The sequence below is a fragment of the Chiloscyllium punctatum genome, chromosome 41 (genome assembly GCF_047496795.1).
Source record: "Chiloscyllium punctatum isolate Juve2018m chromosome 41, sChiPun1.3, whole genome shotgun sequence".
NCBI classification, from domain to species: Eukaryota; Metazoa; Chordata; class Chondrichthyes; order Orectolobiformes; family Hemiscylliidae; genus Chiloscyllium; species Chiloscyllium punctatum.
This window is the reverse complement of record NC_092779.1, coordinates 64,485,770-64,505,895: the sequence shown is the minus strand read 5'-3', so window position 1 is coordinate 64,505,895 and position 20,126 is coordinate 64,485,770. Positions and strand designations below refer to the sequence as shown.

General features: G+C 38.1%; 1 protein-coding gene and 1 long non-coding RNA gene across 2 annotated transcripts in view; both read left to right on the top strand.

Moving 5' to 3' along the window:
* LOC140465092 (uncharacterized) overlaps positions 1-20,126 on the top strand; it is a 959,861-nt gene that overhangs the window by 220,529 nt on the left and 719,206 nt on the right. The gene's annotated exons all lie outside the window — the stretch shown is intronic.
* On the top strand, positions 1,094-19,962 carry LOC140465099 (succinate-semialdehyde dehydrogenase, mitochondrial-like). The gene is made up of 9 exons (XM_072560968.1): positions 1,094-1,144; positions 3,705-3,875; positions 8,461-8,577; positions 10,502-10,645; positions 12,687-12,830; positions 14,606-14,764; positions 15,266-15,435; positions 18,701-18,759; positions 18,915-19,962. Exons 1-9 carry the CDS (start codon positions 1,094-1,096, stop codon positions 19,118-19,120), a joined length of 1,221 nt encoding a protein of 406 aa, XP_072417069.1. The 3' UTR covers positions 19,121-19,962.

Genomic DNA, 20,126 nt, shown 5'->3' with positions numbered 1-20,126 from the left:
TTTGCCATTCACTCCCACCTACTTCCTTCAGATGACAAGAGATCAGAACCTCTTTTGCTCTTAATCTATTCATCTGTTTACTTCACCCTTGCAAGCATAATGTTCAATTCCGTCATATCAAAGAAACTTTGTTTCTTTTCAGAATCCCTCTTGTTTAGTTTTTTTTCTGACAAATAGATTATCAAAAGTTTTTTCTATCTGACTTCCTTTGCCAGTGCCTCAGCAACAGGAAGATGAACATAGCAAATCAAGCAGGAGGCATTCCATCCTTTGTGCCTGCAATAAAATTGAAATTGGAATTCAGTTTAAGAATGTGAACTTCATATGTTTCTGAAATTTATAAAAAAAAGTTAAGTCATAAAATTTAAGGGGTTCATAATTAGTAATTGTCATTTCTCGAGCTTGCATATACAACCTCAAGTTTTCAAAACAAAATATTAAAAGGCTGGAGGAAAAACGTACTTAAAAATTATTTAATTCTATGACTTAAATATTTGCTGTGTATCACTTCAAAGCATAAGATATAATTACTGACCATTCTTCTCATTTGGGTCAGGTCATACCCTGGTTCTCTTTTAAAAGTTAACTGCTATTAAGTAAAAGCATGTTTTATATTCACTCGTTTCAGTTTACTTTTTATTTTTACCTGAAACTCTACAAATTGGAATGTATTGGTGAGCTTTAGTTTGCAGCTTAGAAGTACAATATAATTTGCAGTCCTTTTATGTTCGAATCAGTAAGGTGATTGACCCTCCAGTTCACAGAGGGTAGATGTCACTCACCTTTTTATTTTATTAATTCAAGGAATGTGAGCATTACAGGAAAGGTAAATTTTTGTAGACTATCCTAATTGCTGTAGATTGGTGAGCTGCTTTCTTGAACTCATTTATTCAATGATACAGTCAGCTAATACCAATACTTCCTGTATTCGTATTTGCAAAGAATCAGAATTTGAAGAATTCATCAATATCCCCAATTATCAGCCCTTCATTAAACACAAAGCCACAGCACACAAGAAAAGCATTAATTTTCTAGATACCATAGTATTTAAATTGACTTAAGACATAAATTAGAAACAAACTTTTTTTCCAAAATGACTGACACACTTCTACACACAGCTACTGTCTGGGTGCATACTGGCCTGGTAAGGGAACTGCTCTGCCCAGGATCATAAGAAACTACAGGAGATTGTGTGCACAGCATAGACCATCACGGAAGCTAACCTCTCATCTATGGACTCCAATTATGCAAATCATTGCCACGGGAAGGCTGCCAACACCATCAAAGACCCCTCCCGCCCCAGTAAAGCTCTCCTCCAACCTCTTCCGTTAGGCAGAAGATACAGAAGCTTGAACATGTGCACAAGTAGGTTTAAGTAATGTTGTTCTCAGACACATCCTTTGCAGTGTGACCTGTATACCTTACTCTGTCCAAGGTTTTATTTCACCCTATGATCTGTATGTCCCTGGTTTCTATGATCTGCCTATACTTCTTGCAATAAAGCTTTTCACTGTACTTAGGTACATGTGACAATAAATCAAATCAATTCGTCAACCATTGCCTGAGATACAGTGGACAAAATGTAGACTGATGAGACCACGTCTAATGCATTTCCAACTCACCTCAAAAGCTGGAATTTTTACCCAGGCAGTTTCTGCCCTTTTTATTGCATCTTAGGTCAAGCCTAAGTTTTTGACCATGTTTATGACAATGGCATCTACTACATTTTTTCCCTTATGCAACTCTGAGCTGGAGATTCCACATGTATTTAATTAATTAGTAAGAAATTTATGACCTAGTGATTTAAAGTCTTCTTGGCTCAAAGTAAAGTGAATATTCCCCTGTTGTCAGGTTTAAAGTTGTTTTCTGTCCTTTGCAACCTGAGCCACTATCGTCTTATCCTCTCTTCTGCCTCTATCCCTCCAATATCTTGCTGTTTCCATCTCCTTTCTCACCCCATACACCCCTTGAGGCTTGCATCTCTTCCCCCTCCCCCCACCCTCTGACCTCCATCTCCCACCTATATCCTACACTCTTAACATTCTTTCTCCCTCTTTCTGTGCCCATTTCTTGTGGCCTCTATTTCATCCCCAACACTGCTTGCAGCCTCAACCTTCCCTTGCATTTCACACCTATGTCTCGCTCACTCCATTTTCTTTCCTGCTTCACCCCAACTCCACATCTTATAATAGCCTCATCTTCTCACTCCACTCCATCTCTTATGACCTATATCTTCACACCACCCTGTCTTCTTGTGGCTGCCATTATCTCCCCTCTTTTATCTCTTTTATCTTTTCCTGCCCACTCATTGTGGCTTTCTTTACTCATCATTGCTCATCCATCACATCTTAGGTTGCCTCTGTCTTTCTCAAAATTATCCCTGTATATTTGGGTTTATACTGCCAGTTTATTGTTTGTATGTGTTATAAAGTGGAGGTTCACCCCCACCCCCACCCCCACTCCCACTGAGAACTAAAACCGAAACACCCAAAGAGGAGCACCTTGCTCCATAATGTGTAAAAGGAATGTGAAAAATAGTGTAACCTGCTTTTCAGCAACTTCTAGTGGTTAACTAAAATAAATCCCTGATACTCACTTTAAAATTAACAAGTCACAATTTACTTATCTAACTCTAACAGCAAACAAATTAACTAAATCATTAACAAACAGAATAAAACCCTCCTAACTGCTAACTATTCCCGAATAAAGCAAGATTCTAATAGTATGCTGTTCCAATAAGTACAAGTCTCACTCATATTAAAAAAAATTGAATTCAGTCTCTCCAAAATTACAGCCAGGTTAGGTGTCTTCAGGGATATTCTGTGCCTTCTCCGCCAATTCTTCTGTCAGGAATATTATTTAGTTGTGCTGTTTGTACCATTGTTATTGAGATAGTGCTTTCCCTAAGACACAGAGGAGGCTGTTAGAGCCAGCGGTTATCTCTTGAGAGCTGACAGCCATTAGCTCAGGGGTCTTTGTCCAACTGCCCCCTTTTCATACATTTCAATATTTCTTACAATAGGATTAGCCCTATGTTGTCAAGACCATCAGACTTAAATTTAATAGGGTTTTGGTATCTAAGCACCTGGTTCAAATTGATTGGCTAAATGCAGAAGCCTGTTGTCTGGTTTAAAAAAAACACTGCTGCTTGGCCTGCTAACATTTCAATTCGAATGTTTCAGTTCAGACTCTGTGTGTGCTTTCAAACTTTCAAACTGCTGCTCACAGGTATCCATTTTAAATCTCTAAGCACAGAAAAAGTGCATAATCTTTAAAGGGAATGTTTTTCCCCCCTAGCATTTTACAAACACCAAATTCTCACTTCCTGACTCCCAATCTACAAGTACTCGACCCAACTTCACAACAGTATGAAGTCCAAATTACTTTGCTTTGATAGTTAACAGGACCAGCCAAATATTGTTTTGCAAATGTCATGGAGTACAATGTCAGAAGTATTTATGTATCGTTCTTAATATGTTATTGATTGATTTAGTTTTATGTTTGTCTTAATATTTGATTTCTGAACCAGATTGTAATGCTGCATATTGATTAGATTTGTTGCTTTCATTCTAAGCAGGAGTCTACTTCCATCTGCATATGGCTGTGTGCTGACAGTGCTGTACAACGTAAATGTGAATACTTTTACGGTTGTTTCTGCATTCTTTCCATAGTAATTCTAACACTTAGCAAATTATTCTCTCTAGGGAAAACCACTGAAGGAAGCCTTAGGTGAAACATTATACGCTGCATCATTCCTGGAGTGGTTTTCAGAAGAAGCTCGTCGAGTGTATGGAGATGTCGTTCCTACTTCTTCCCTTGACCGTAGGATCCTAATTCTGAAGCAGCCGATAGGAGTAGCTGCTGTTATAACTCCTGTGAGTGCAATACATCAACCTGTGTATCATTAGTGTTACATCATTGAAGCCTTTGTTGACAAAGAACATTTTCATGTGGGTGACACACTGCTTAGCATTGCTGCTTCATAGTGTCAGGGATCCGGGTTTGATTCCAGCCTTTAGGCAGTTGTTTGTGTGGAGTTTTGATGTTCTCCCCATGCCTGCATGGGCTTCCTCTGAGTGCTCCAGTTTCCTCCCACAGTCCAAAGATGTGCTGGTTATGTGGATTGGTCGTGCTTAAGAAAACATACCCCATAGTGTCCAGGGATGTGCATATCATGTGGGTTATCCATGGTAAATGCTCCATGTGGGGTTGTGGGATGGGGATGTGGGTTTAGGTGAATAATGTTTGGAGGGTCAGTGCAGACTCTTTGGGCCAGATGGCTTCTTTCTACACTGTAGGGATTGTGTTGTATTTATTGTTTATTAGGACCAATGTTCCTGAAATATACTGCAAAATGCTCACAATGTATAATGTTGCAGTTGAACTGAAGCAATGCCATGCTACTAATGGGTTGGTTATGCAAAATCCCTGATAGATTATAATTCTGGTTTATGCTACTCCAGTAGTAGGATGATTTACTGTTAGAGCTCTAAAGAACATTGTCATGTGCTTTGTTGTGACGAACACAAATGGATGGTAAGGGTTTAAGTCAACATTGTGATTCTGCTAGTCGTGGCGTGACTCCGATGGAGGTTTTACTGGATAAGAAGGTTGGGTGCATTCAAGTCCGAATTAAAAGACTTGAGTGGCTAATTGGCTCCCACAGTAATGACGAAGGGCTGCATCTACGTGAATGTTGTCATCTAGATGAGAGTCCAACCAAAGCCTCTTCTGCCACATTTCATGCATTTATCAAAGAAAAATGGGCAATATTAAATAAAAAGCAAACATTTTAAATTGTAGGAGCTTAGGTAAGGAAAGTATTGGACTTATTTTTGTAACAGAGGGAAATTTTCTTGCAGATTGAGATGACATAGCTAAAGCATTAAGTTAAAGCTTTGCATCCGTTGTTACAAAAGAAGTGGAAAACGTGCGATTGCTCTCTAGAAGAGAAAAAGTCTTAGACAGTATAGTAATAGAGAAGTTATACTGGAAGGATTAGCATTTCATCTGGTTTAAAGATATGAATCTTCAGTTTGCTGAAGAATCAGAATAGAAGTAATAGATGCATATGCTACATTCTTTCAACCCTCGTTGAATACAACAGGAGGATTTGAGAAATGGAAGGATTCTAATCTTGTATCATTACTCAAGAAAGGAGAAGAGGGATAATCACAAAACTTCAGACAAGCTAACCAAACACTGGCATTGAGAAAGTTATTAAATATAATTATTAGAGCCAAAATAAACTGCAGTTCAGAAAAATACAGACTTATCAAGGAAAGGCAGCAAACATTTGTTGCAGGCAAATCATGTATGAGTGACGACTCAATTATTGGAGACAATGATATTGATCAAAGTACATTTGAGATTGTTTATATAGATTTTCACCATGATTTTAGTAATTGACTTATGGGAGAACTTTTTTAAAAAAGATCAATGCCTTTGAATTTAAGTAATCAGTGCTGATTTGTTCCTGGAAATGGCTCAGTGACAGAAAGTAGAGGATTTTGATAAGTGAATAGAAGGCGTGATACTTCTCCTCCTCTCCACCTCCCCCCAACCCCCAGGCCAGTCCAGCCCATGACAATTACTACCCATTTGACTGCATCTCGGATCACAAATATAACAATTGGCAATAGCACCGACTGCTTGCTTCTGCTTAGCTGAACATTCCTTTAATGGGTTTAAAACATCTCTTTCTACTTCATAGCCTCTCTCTCCCACTACCTTAAAGACTCCCTCTCTCACCTATTCTGCTGTCCCACTCCCCCACTCCCCCACTCCCCTACCACCTTACAATCTTTGACTCCCTTCCTTTCCCCCTTGCAGCCTCTTCCTCTCTTTCCCAACCCCTTGTAACCTCCTCCTCTCCAAAACCCCATCCTGGAGCCAGCAGAAGGCTGCCTTGACAAAAGACTTCTGGCTTTGACAAAATGGTGACTGGTTCCCAGGCCATCAGAAAGGCAACTGGCTCCCAGGCTGGCCTCAGTAAATCGGTCACTCTCTGTCCCGCTGGCCTCAACAAATAGGCATCTAGCCATTAAAGATCCTCATGAGACTGTTTCACAGCTAGCACATACTTAGCTAGCTGCTTATTCCTCTTCCAAACTACCAAATTTCGTGCTGATAGAATAGGTTAACTGTTGGCAGCAAGTCAAAGGGAGAACCAGTCAATTATTGGAGGAGCAGCAGTTCCCTGTTTATCCTTCCATTTTCTCTGATTGGTTGCTCTGAGAGTTAATTTTCTCACATAATCTGTATGTTTCAGAGGTAGATTCACCTCGTGTCCCATTGTATTTTGAGTGGGTGTTATGAAGATGGAGGTGTGTACTATACCTTTGAGAGAGTGAAACCTGACAAGGACTGACAGAAAGCATAGAGTTATGTTGAGCAATTTAAAAATGTAACATTCGGTTGTAAATAAATAGCTGGAGCTGCGTTGTTATGGTACACAATAAATTCAAATTTGTTTAATTAATTTAAATTATACCCCAACATACCAAACTCCAGTCGAATCTGAATTTTAATGTTTTGATGACATCAAACCAACGAGACAGTCTGATGTTTTGGGCTACATAAAATTGGGTATTTTGAATAGTTGTGGAGAATAGCAACAAACAGCAAAGCATCAACAGACTGCTAGCAGAATAGGTCTCTGAAGGGTACCTGTCAATAAGAAAGTTGTGCAGCAGAAGGCCAAAGATAAGACAACCCAGGAAAATCTACAGAGGAGAATCGACACAGCTGGCTAGTTTTGAAACATGATCTTTTTTGTAAATCTTAATCGGGGTTTTTATCGGACCAGTATTGTAGAGTGCAAGGTAAAAGGTAGGTTGAAGAGAAAGGAGTTGTAAATAGTTGTTGCCTAATGTTCTCTTTTGGACTTAAAGAATAAAATTGTAATTTTTCCTTTAAATAATGACATTTGTGATAGTTCTTTGCCACTCGAAATTTCACAGATTATGGCACGAAATGAACTTCTCTGTATCTCTGGTTTAAATTAGCAGAGGGGTTTACCTCGTGTCCTAACAGTGGGTGATTCCCATTTGGAAGATGTCTCACAGCAGTGTTCCCCAGGTGTCCATTTTAAGTCTATTACTTTTCAGTTTTGAAGGCACTATAGGACCAGAAGAGATAGGAGCAGAAATAGGTCATTTGACCTTTCAAGGCTGCTCTGCCCTTCAGTCATGGGTGATACATTTCTCAAACCCACCTATCCTCGTGCCTTCTCTCCTTTTAAATTAAGAACACATCTATCTCTCTCTTAAGTATGCTCAATGACTTGGCCCCATCATGCTTCTGCGGCAGTGAATTTCACAGATTCATCATCCCTGGCTGAAGAAACTCCTCCTCATCTTAGTTCTAAAAGGTCGCCTGTTCCCTCTCCGGCTGTGTCCTGGGGCCTAGTCTCTCTTACTAGGGAAAACGTCTTCTCCACATCTACTCTATCCAGGACTCTACATACTCTGCAAGTTTCAATCAGATCCCCCCTCGTCCTTCTAAACTCCATTGAGCACAGACCCAGAGTCCTCAATCGCTCATTATATGACAAACTTTTCATCCCCAGGATCATCTTTTAAACCTCCTCTGGATACCCCCTGCCAAGACCAACACATCCTTCTTTTGTTATGGGACCCAGCACTGCTCACAATACCCCAACTGTGGCCTAACCATAGCCTGATACAGCCTCAGTACTACATCTCTGCTCTTGAATTCTAGCCCTTGCAAAATGAATGCTAACGTTGCTTTCCAAACTGCCTGCATGTTAACTTTCAGTGAATCTGAACTAGGACTGCTTAGTCTCTTTGTGCTTTAGATTTCTGAAGCCTTTCCCCATTTAGAAAATGCCAACTTTCAGTTTTGAGTCTGTTACATTTTTCTTTTTTTTAATTAATAATCTAGCCTCTGATGTAGGAAACGCTGTTATAATTTTTGTAGATCTTGGCGAGGATAAATGTAGAGTTAAAAGTGACATAGGATGGTTAAATTGGAAGAAACATGACAAGTAGAGTTCAGTGAAAAGGAGTCATGTAATACATTAATGGAGAAAGTACATATCTCAGTGCGTAGAAGAATGATATCAGACTCAAAACATAAACTTTGTTTCTTTCTACACATATGCTGCCAGACCTGTTGAGTTTGTCCAGTGTCTGCTGTTTTTAGTTTTAAATCGACAGCATCCTTTGCTTTTACATTTTGCTTACATCCCAGGTGTAGCCGTTAACCCATGGCAATGTGAATCAAAGGCAGAAGTGCAGCAGGCATCTATATGTTGCAATATAACATACCATTTAGTGTGAGAGATTGCAATCAGGAAATAGGGAAATTTGCCAAACTATTATGCTGTTTTGCCATGGTATCCTTGTTCATGTTTTCGATTTCATCAGGTCGTACCCTAAGAAAATTTAACCTTTTAACCTCTGTGAAACCTTCTAACTTTTGTTGTTTTATTTGCAGTGGAATTTTCCTAGTGCCATGCTCACAAGAAAGGCTGGGGCAGCTTTGGCTGTAGGCTGCACTGTGGTTGTGAAACCAGCTGAAGATACTCCTCTATCTGCATTGGCACTGGCAGAGGTGAGTTCCGCTGAATATACATAGCAGCTGCAAACTGAAAAGGAAATTATTTGAGACCTCAGATTTTATATGTCAAGGAAGAGATAAGATGAACATTTACAGTGAGTAATGCTTCAATTAATCTCATTTCCATATAGCAACCCTCCCATCTTGCTCTTCCAGCACCACTAATCCAGAGTCTTATGTCTGTGGTCAGCAAAGTTTTGGAAAGAATTCTGATGGATAGGATTTATGACTATTTGGCAAAGCATAGCACGATTGAAGGCAGTCAGCATGGCTTTGTGAGGGGCAAGTCATGCCTCACAATTCTTATTGCGTTCTTTGAGGAGGTGACTGCTCCTTGCCCTCTCCAAGGATCATATGAATGGCCCTTAGTTCTATGAAGTCACCTGAACCCATCTGCTTGTATTTTGTTTATTACCTTACACAATCAAGTCCTTGTCTTTTCAGGATTCGGAGATGCCGGTGTTGGACTGGGGTGTACAAAGTTAAAAATCACACAACACCAGGTTATAGTCTAACAGGTTTAATTGGAAGCACACTAGCTTTCAGAGCGACGCTCCTTCATCAGGTGATTGAAGCTGGTGTGCTTTCAATTAAACCTGGTGTTGTGTGATTTTTAACTTTGTCTTTTCAGTGAATAGAAAACCAAAGAAACATATTCATCTTGCTCATCCATATGTTTCAAGTTGGGGTTTGTCTTTGTCTTCTCAATGTGAGCTTCAGAACCCCAGTACCATTCTGTTCTATATTCAGTTCCAAAGAAGTCATATTTAGCTCAAAACATTAACTCTGCCTCTCTCTCTCTCTCTGCAAATGCTATTAGATGTATTGAGCATTTGCTGTTTTAATTCATATTTTCAGCACCTAATTTGCTTTTACTAACCATTGCAGACGAGTTTCAATTATAAATAAAGTGGTACCACATACTTGTTTTGGGTGATTTGAGTGGTTTAGCAAGCTGAACCTCTATACTAGAGTTGGGGATGGTTTTCAGCAGTCAAGCTATTGTATTCTGCATAATGAGACGGGATATCAGTCAAACAGGCAGAGATACCTTGCCTTTTAGTGTTAGTGTCAGATACATTAGTAATGTTGACTTTGAAAGATAAGTCAGCTCATTAACTAATTTATTGGTTTACAATTGGTCTTGTGTCAGTATCTTATCAGTCCATGATCTGTAAGTGAAAACATGTTGATCTATTTGAGATCAGTGTATCCCACGCACACAGTGTGGGTGTTATTCTTATCATCTTTGAACTATTTAATAAATTTCTAGCAGCAAGTCTGTTCTAACAAACATCATGATTAGTTATCACAGTGAACTCAAGAGAAAAGCGTTTCTGTAAATGCTTAGCTACTCTTGTATTAGAAGTTGCAGTGGTGGGTGTCTCCGGTATTTCTTTGACTTTGCTTTGCTTTTGCTCTAACAAAACGATGTAAAGAATGTCCGGTCTTGAATCCATTAAATAACCATTTTTAATTAGTGACTTCTGTGTCACTGATTCCCAATCAGACAAGTAATGTTTCTTCCCGACTTGCCTAATCAAATCCCTTCTGTAATATTTTAAAGACATGTTATTATCACAGGTTTATAAAAACAGTTACAGATTTGTTTATATTTAACTGCATTTATGTATTTGTTGAAGTATTGTACTCTGTAAAAATATTGGAATATCCATCTTAAAGTTTGCTTGAGATGTGCATGAAACTAGTGTGATTTTGCATCATGGAGGGAAAGAACACTGGAGGTGAATCATTCAGGATTAGTAGGTCATATTTAGGGAGTTCAGACAAAATAAGTTAAATATTTGATTTTATATTTCTTACCACTTTGAAATGGAACCTTTTTAAAGAGCTCTCTTTAATTCCGGAAGTAACAGTTTCTTACGAGTTAATGCAGTGCATTGCTGTTTCTTATTAGCTTGCTGAACAGGCTGGGATTCCTGCGGGAGTTTTCAATGTAATCCCCTCTTCCAAGACCAAAACGCCTTCTGTAGGAGAGGTGCTTTGTACAGATCCTCTTGTTGCTGCAATCTCTTTTACTGGTTCCACAGCCACTGGAAAGGTGGGTATTTGGTGTTTGACGATGAGCTGAATTTTACTGATGCATCTTGTTACATTGCTTGACCTACTTGCAAGTTGTTGATGCTTTATTCCTTGAAAATATTCAGTCAAGTTGCATGAGACATTTAGAGTAATGTTTTTGTTTTCATACTGGAACTAGTTTCCAAGATGTACAGGATTAATACACTGAAATTTGACAATAAATCCTTGGAGAATATGTAAACAGACATTAATGTACTTTATAACAATTGTTATAATGTAATAAACCATTGGAATCTACTTCATTATCTAGGTAAGAAGTTTGATCCATAGGATGGCTCATTGAATGAAAGTATAAAGTGAATGTAACTGAGGTTACTCTGATTTGTTTTTAATCTCATTGTAACTTTTGCCAACTGTTGTAATTTGGCTTATAATGAATAGCCTAAATACTGTGAGATAAATAGGAAAGGTATCCCATAGGTCCAATCGAATAATCTGTTCAATAATATTGGTGTTTTAGAACTTTATGATATATTTCTTGTGCATTATCTACTCCTGTTGCTATCCCTACTTAAACCTGGCTCATTGTCCCAAGTCAAGTCCTGGAATTCTATAAAGACAGATACTCTGTAATTGATCCCTGGCATATTCTTTTAGCTGTGTAATTATAATTGCAGTTGTAAAGCCTCCAATAGGCAAGTCGTTAAAAGTACATCTTTACTACTTCATTCATAGTTCTTTGCAGTTCTTTGCATCTTTCTGTGAGTGTAGGTTTATATATGAAACATTATGTTGCTGCCCAAACTACTTCATGCAGTCAAGTTGAAATCGTAGAAGAGCAGGAGTAGGCCATTCGGCTCTTTGTACCTACTACTCCATTCGATATGATCATTATTGATTGTCCAACTCAGTGTCTGTTGCCACTTGCTCCTCATACATCTTTGATCCCTTTAACCCCAAGAGCTATATCTAACTTCTTGAAGATATTCAGTGCTTTGATCTCAATCGCTTCCTGTGGCAGAGAATTCCTCTGACTCACCCCATCTGAGTGAAGAAATTCCTCCTCATCACAGTTTTAAATGGCCCATCCCATATCCTTATATTGTGACGCCTGGTTCTGGACTCCCTGATCATCAGGAATATCATTCCTACATTTATCCTGTTTAGCCATTAGGATTTTATAGGTTTCTATGTGATTGTCCCTCATCTTTCTATACTCCATTGAGTACAGTCCTAACTGATCCAGTCTGTCGTCATACAGAAGTCTTTCCAACTTGTGATTTGTCAATAATTACATGACTTCACCCTTGGCATTCTACACAGCTGTCATTGATGATTACTTCCTTTCCTGCCTCTTTTAACACTTATATATTTCATTCTTTTCCATTAGCTCTCTCGTGTGGCACTCTTTCCTGTGGTCCAGTCTTACTGTTGTAAAATCCACAACCACTGTTGGTTATCCCCTGAGTACCCACCCTAAGAATCATTCATGTTCTGTTATTTGTGGACATAATCTGCAGGCACAATGGCATCAAATTTTGTTCTCCCCCCATCTCGTTAATGCTAGTTGTCCTACGCTGTCATTGAAGTGCACTATGTTATAAGTTGGAACTAAAATGAGACATCTATAAATTTATTTGTTTGAGTGAAAGCAATTTTCTTTAAAATGAGAGTAACCTCAGAATAGTTATTGTAAATCAGGATAGCTCTTTGTAAACAGAAACTTTGAATAAATATACTAGTGGATTATTTTTGCTAAAATGAAAGAACATTGATCTATCAACCTGCAAACCTGATATTTAATGATTATAATGACTGCTTTGTGTGATTAGCGAATAGAATAATAGAATATTATTTGAATTATTTAATACATTTCTATTCTATTATTCTTTTAATAATAGAATATATCTATTCCCTATGTACAAGAAAATTTGAACTCCTTATTTATAATTTAATTAATGTATTATGCATAGAGGCAAGATGGCTGACTTGTCCTTTCCTATAGATTGAGGTTGCATGTAGAATTGTTCTTTCTCATGAGCTACAATTGAACCTTACAGATCCTCCTCCGTCAAGCATCTGATACTGTGAAGAAGGCTTCGATGGAACTGGGTGGACTGGCTCCATTCATTGTGTTTGACAGTGCTGATCTCGATCGAGCCGTTGCTGGTGCCGTGGCCTCCAAGTTCCGAAACTCTGGACAAGTGAGTAGTTTGAAGCAGCATTCAAGTCTTGGATTAAGTAGATCCTTTGAAAATTACCTTAATTTCACCGTGAGTTTGTTGAGGCTATTTTATTCTGAAATTAAAACTAGACAAATCACTTCTGATATTTTAAAAACCTGCTTTAAAGAAACATACGAGATTGTTTTGTGATATGTGGAACAAAGCCAAGTATGAATTGTTGTTCCTCTGCTCTGGTTATTAATAACTGCATAGACCAGGGTGAAGGGGAAGTTTGGGGTATATGCAATACTTCCCACAGCCATAACTCCCAAGGGACTACCATCAGTGGAAAAGGTCCAGTATTCTTCAAGCTGCAATGACATGTCTTTGACAACAGGGACCTTTGTTGGTTTCCAGAGGTCCTGTTTGATAAGGCTGTTGATGTGACCATTCTCCTTTACCATAGTTAAACCTGGCCTACCCGTTGATGTCACGTTAATATGCCTGGGAGTTTCCACCAGCGATGTCTACATTAATTCCTGGGAACCAAATATAATAAACACAAGCATCCTTCATGAACTTGCATCTACCTACATCGAAGCCTTGCTCCTGAAAAAGCAGCTCAATAGATGGGCCTATGCCTAGAAACTGTTTCCCATGGCAAGTTCTCTTTTCCCAGCTCTCAGTTAGCTAATGTTCAAAGGATGGCTAGAGGAAAAGGTAGAAGATTACTATCTTGGTCTCCCTAAAACACTCGCAGTAACCACTCAAAAAAACACAGACTGCCTGTCAATGCAGCTCCTTCATCATCAAGCACAAATCCACGTTGAGACTCAGAAACCTGCCAGCAAGGAAAAACAAAGGCAGTAGTGGAAGAAAGAAGCCAATCCAGAGGTACAAAATGAACCTTCTTACACAATGTACCCCCACTGTGGATTCAAACTGGGGCTTATCTGTTACACGAAGACTCAGCCAGTCTAACAGTCATCATTTTTCGTTCTAAGGGACTGCCAACAGCAAGTGAAAATTAATATTTCTTTGAAATGTATTAAATTCCTTTCAGCTCTATTCCTGATGAAGGGCTTTTGTGCGAAACATCTATTTTCCTGCTCCTCGGATGCTGCCTGACCTGCTGTGCTTTTCCAGCACCACTCTAATCTAAATTTAAATTCCTTTCAGTTCTGTGACTGTATACTCAAGGTGTTCAAAACCTCTTTTGAAAGTTAAATCCCCTGTGCCATCAGCCAAAGTTATTTGAAAAATTTGACCTCCATATTACTGTTCTCTGGCAGCGTGTGTCAGTGCTCTGCCTGTAGGATTCCGTCACACTCTATTTTCCTTTTGGTGCTGGTGGAAATGGAAAGGAATGAAAAGGCTCATGATTTTATAAAATCAGCTCTTGAACACTCACTTTTTTTGTATTATCCAGAACTATCACTATAAAGTAATTACAACTACCCCGTAGTTAATTTCAATGTTTCGAAAATTCCAATGAATTATCAGTATAGTTGTAATACTAATCTGCTTTCAATCAATAAACCAATCATTTTTGAGTTCTGAATCCGATTCAGTTATTATTTGTTTTTTTGCAATGTTTGAATCACGTTATTATTACTGTTGTTCCTAAGAGCCATTATAATCATGTACATAGGTACTGCACCATTTCTACTGTAGCAATTTAGTTTTTTTTCCTATTTAGTGAGGAAATTTCACGACTGTCCTACCTCTCTTTCATTTATTGCTGTCTAGAACCTGTTAGTGCTGCATACCTGAATATTGATGTTTCATTTCTTTGGGATCCTGCTTGAATGCAGACTTGTGTATGTGCGAATCGGTTCCTGGTGCAGGAGGGAATCCACGACATTTTTATAGAGAAGATGGTGGAGGCTATGCAGAGAGAACTGCGTGTTGGAAATGGATTTGACGAGCAGTCTACACAAGGTCCATTAATCAATGAAAGTGCAGTGCAAAAGGTAACAAACTAGAAATATTTAACCAAGGTATTCTGTGCTACCAACATTAAGAACAAATATGTTACCATGAAGATTTCCAACATTTCTTTCATTTATTAGTTCTGAAGAAACTGTCAGAAAGAGCAATTTAGGGATGCTACATCAATTGTGTGAAATTAACTTACAACAAATTGCATTAATATTGCACCTTTAATAAAGTAAAATGTTCCAAGGTACAATACAAACCTAATTGGACATCAAATTAAATCAGGAACTGTCCGAACAGGTGACTGAAAACTAGGTCAAAAAAAGTAGGTTTTAAAGCATACCTTAAAGAGCTGAGGTATGGAGATTGAATGAGGAAATTAGAGCCTAAACAGCTAAAAGCATGACTGCTAATATTGGTTCTTCGAGGGTCAGAAGTGGCTATTCATGTCAAAGAAATGGATAAGATCATGCTAAGATTCAAATTCAGTTTTTGATTCTGAAGTGCACCGTTTTATTTCTTAATTCTCTGGCCAGGTGGAAAGTCAGATAAGTGATGCAGTGTCTCGTGGTGCCAGCATTGTGACCGGGGGAAAGCGACACCGTTCTGGAGCAACATTCTTTGAACCAACTCTTCTTTGTAACGTCACAACGGACATGCTCTGTACACAGGAGGAAACATTTGGGCCTTTGGCACCAGTTCTCAAGTATAGAAATCTTCAATATTTTTTCAGCATTTATTAGAAGCAAATTTATAACAATTTTATATCTGTAACAGAAAGGGACATTGGCTCAAGTCCTTAAAATCCTGAGTAAATGTTCTTGCCACCATAATCACAATTTTCTGGATTGAAGGACTAGAGTTAACTGTAAATGTTGGTTGGAGCATAAGTCTTTTAAAACAAAGTAACTGTTAAATGCCAGGTAAAGCACCTGAATTAGTACCAGTACCAGTAAATTACCAAGTGGTAACTAAGACTGAAATATGAAACCAGTGTCATCACAAAATCAGGTATTGTATCTTTTCACTTAATTGGTGGTCAGATGTGAAAATACCAATTTATTGATTAAGTTCAGGTACAACAGAAAAGCTGTACGTGGGTTGGTGACAAATGCAACTTGCGTTATGGTGTTTGACAACTGAGTGGCCAGTCTGAATGTGGTGAGCCCCAGAGCAATTGTCCCTAAATACAGTATACAGTTTTCATTTGGTCATGTGAGGTCTGTGGATCAATATAACCAGGACACCCAGATTTAAAATATTTAACAATAGGTCAAAGTAATGATGAGAAGAGGGTTTTTACACAGAGTTATGATTTATCTGAAAGGATGAGGAAAGTAGATTCAACACCACGTTTCAACTGAATTGAAATGAGGGGGGAAAGATATGTGTGGGTATGGGAGTAAATGGCTAGTTCTTTCAAAGAGTGGCACAAGCATGTCAAAATGTAGAGAATAAGAGGAGGAATTAGGGTATTTCACCTTTTGAGCCTCTTTCACATATACTGTGATCATTTACAATCAAACTCCATAAATTCTATTTTGTCCTATATTCCTTAATATCTTTGTTATCTAAAGATCTGTCAATCTGGATTTAAAAATGAACAATTGACCTAATTTAATTTGCCACTTCCTGCCAACAACCACCACCTTCTAATTGCATCCTGTGAAAGGTGCCCAACCAACGTCAATTTCCACCAATCTACCGATCTGTTCCCTTTAATGACTTGAAAACCTCAACCACAAGACCTCTTAACCTGTGACAGTCTGGTCATTCCTTCCTTAAAATGTTTAATCTCTCCTTTGTAGCTTAACTCATGGAATTTGGGTGTCATTTTAGTAAATCTGTGCTGCACTCTCACCTGGCCCTCTGAAGCTGTTGCATATATACACAATACACCTGTGGGTACTCTGCCAAAGACCATATTCAGATTTAAAGACTGTGTGTGCCAGGTAAAATGTATCCATACACTTGGTTTGAACTGGACTTCCTCTGACTCTGGCTGCATCATGCAGTCAACTTTATTGCTGCTCTTTTGCACTTGTACATTCAGCACAAATGAATGCACTAAAACCTACTACTTTATCTTTATACCACCCAAAACCGTGACAGATCAGTTTGCAGAGTATTCCTGTCCTCCCTAAGTGATTTGTGAATCTGTACTAAATTTAATCTACAATTGTTCTGCCTAGCCTTCCCTCCAAACTTTATGGTTGCACCACATGGGATTAAACAAGTTGTACACAACCAACATTTCCTCTAAGATGTTTGACCACACAGCAATCCGAAAGGAACCATGCAGGACAACAAACTGTCGCTGTGCAGCGACTAGATATTAGAAGGAATATTGATTCTGTCCACTTGCAATAGTTTGCATTTCTCAAGCATATTCCTCAGATCCAACTGCCCTTCCTTTTTTAAAGTAATTTGGTAATTTAATCATTGTATTTATTGCATTTATATGTCAACTCACTTATTTGGAATAGATTCGTGTCATTTTGGTTTTAAAGTAGAATTCATTTTGATGTACCAAAAGTGAAATATGCAATAATTGGAAATCTGAAATATAAACAGAACATATTAAATACAAGGTTAAAAATCACACAACACCAGGTTATAGTCCAACAGGTTTATTTGGAAGCACTAGCTTTCGGAGCACTGCTCCTTCATCAGGTGGTTGTGGAGTATAAGATTATAAGACACAGAATTTGTAGCAAAAGTTTACAGTGTGATGCAACTGAAATTATATATTGAAAAAGACCTGAATTGTTTGTTAAGTCTCTCATCTGTAATAATCCAGGTCTTTTTCAATGATAATTTCAGTTGCATCACACTGTAAGCTTTTTCTATAAATTCTGACTTACGATATTACACTGCACAACCACCTGATGAAGGAGCAGTGCTCTGAAAGCTAGTGCTTCCAAATAAACCTGTTGGACTATAACCTGGTGTTTGATTTTTAACTTTGTCCACCCCAGTCTAACACCAGCACCTCAAAATCATATTAAATACATAACAGTTTGGGCAACATCTGTGGAGAGACAAACAGTTTTAACGTTTCAGGACAATGGCCTTCTCATCAAAAGTTAAAGATATGGGAAGTTTAAAGCAAGTAAAAGGGCAGAGGAAAACGGGATAAAAAGCAGGAGAGATAAGGAATGGAAGTGGGACAGACAGAGGCAGGCACTCAGGGTGTGAGGAGTCCTCGGTGAGGTAAAATGATGATGTATCGGAAACAGTTATAGAAAGTTCTATTGTCAGAACAGAAACAGGAAATGGATGTGAGGGTGAGGAATTGACATTGAGGTAAGTGAGCCCAGTAACCAAAGGTAGAGAAATTGGTGGAGAGTCAGAGTTGGACCATATCGATGCAAGGTGAAATGAAGGCAAATTTAATGGAATTGTCTGTTTCTTACTTTTGCTGTGAAAGTAGTCATTTCTATACTGCGAAATGAGGGCAAGAACATGAACACACATGCTGCACATATCCTATAAAAGGTAGGCAAGGCTGGGAGCTAATATAGGTTCCTGAACATGTTTAATTTAACACTGTTAAGTATTTCTTCATAATTGGAAAATGTTAATTGATCCGAAACATCATCTCTGTTTCCCTCTCCACTGAGTATTTCTAGCATTTTGGCTGCTTCAAAAATAATTCCACATATAATGTTTCACTCAATACCTTCCTTATAGTCCCACCCATCCACCCTTGCTCCAGCACACACAACGTAAAAGGTATCCTGAAGAAATTGATTAGAAAGCTTCTCATTACTTAATATTTATTATGATAAGGTACTTACTGCCCGAAAATAGCAGAAACACCTTTCAAAAGGTAAATAGATGTACCAAAAACAACTGTCAGGGCTCTGGGTAGACTAACAAAGTCGATCTTTTAAAGTAGCTGGTAATTGAGGTTAAATGGTTTTCAATGCTGTAAGATTTTACTGTTCTCTGCTTTCTTGTACTTACAGATTTCGGACTGAAGAAGAAGCTGTGACTATAGCCAATGCTTCTAATGTGGGTCTGGCTGGTGAGTATATCTGTAAGGCACGAGTGCTGTTTAAAGCTAAAAATGTGATTGGCTGCTTTCAACTCTGACTGAATCAGGAAATAGTTTCTTATATTGTAATAAAAAATATCCAACTTCAAACAACTATCAGTAAACTTTATAATCTACCTTTCTAGGTTACTTTTACTCCAGAGATCATGCTCAGATTTGGCGGGTTGCAGAACAGTTAGAAGTTGGCATCGTTGGTGTAAATGAAGGTCTGTTATCAACCCCTGAGGCACCTTTCGGTGGAGTTAAGCAGTCCGGCCTTGGGAGGGAAGGCTCAAAATATGGTATTGATGATTATTTGGAAATTAAATATGTTTGTTTCGGAAATCTCTAAGTCTTAAGGGTTAAACGTGAAAGCCATGTCAATCACTGCTGTTAGTCTCTCAATTTACTTGGAAAACAACCTTACTGTTAGAAATTTTGTGTTCTCTTAAACAATAATGGTATATTATCAACACGTTTTCCTAGTTTGAAGGATATTCTTAACATTTACTGATCGTGTACATGATTTAAGGCAAAAAGCTATTTCAGTTAAATTAATCATACAGCTTGGAAACAGTCCCTAGCCACACTGACCAGACATCCTAATCTGACCTAATCCCATTTGCTAGTATTTGGTCCACATCCCTCTAAACCCTTCCTATTAATATACCCATCCCTATGCCTTTTATTTTGTTACAATAAAATCAATCTATGATCTAACTGTAGTTTGTTTTCTGACTTTTTCTGAACATGTTAAAAAAGAATCTTTAAACAAAAACATTGGGTTATACTTCAACATTTGTACCATTTCAGAAATGTCTAAACACTTGTAAGTTTGTGAATTGTGGTACAAAGTGGCTAATAAGTACTTGTTTGTAAATTTTAACTTTTGTTCCAAATTTTAATATGTAATTGTTAAAAGCACTGAATTCACACATTATTGCACATCACTATTAAATAATGATGTGCAATAATGTAACTATGGAGAAGTATTTAGTTTCTTTGAGCTTGTCAAATGTCAAATATTCAAGAAATGTCCAGTTAACTTTGTATTATGTTACTTGATAACCCAGGTTAAGATTTACTGCTCTTATTACATGATGGATGTGTATACTCAATTTCATTAATACCTTGTGGTTATTTGTAAACTGTATGTTTTCTGTCCTGAGGCAATAAATTTCAAAAAAGTTTAAATGCTACTGAACACTTGTGTTTGTACAGGTGGCAAGAACAAAGTCTGGTTTTATAGGCATAAGTTAATTACCTTAGTACTGTCATAATCTATTTTCTGTTGAACAAGGTCAAAATGACATGGAATCCTCAGACACCAAAGGATGTCAAACGGTAGGTTACTCACC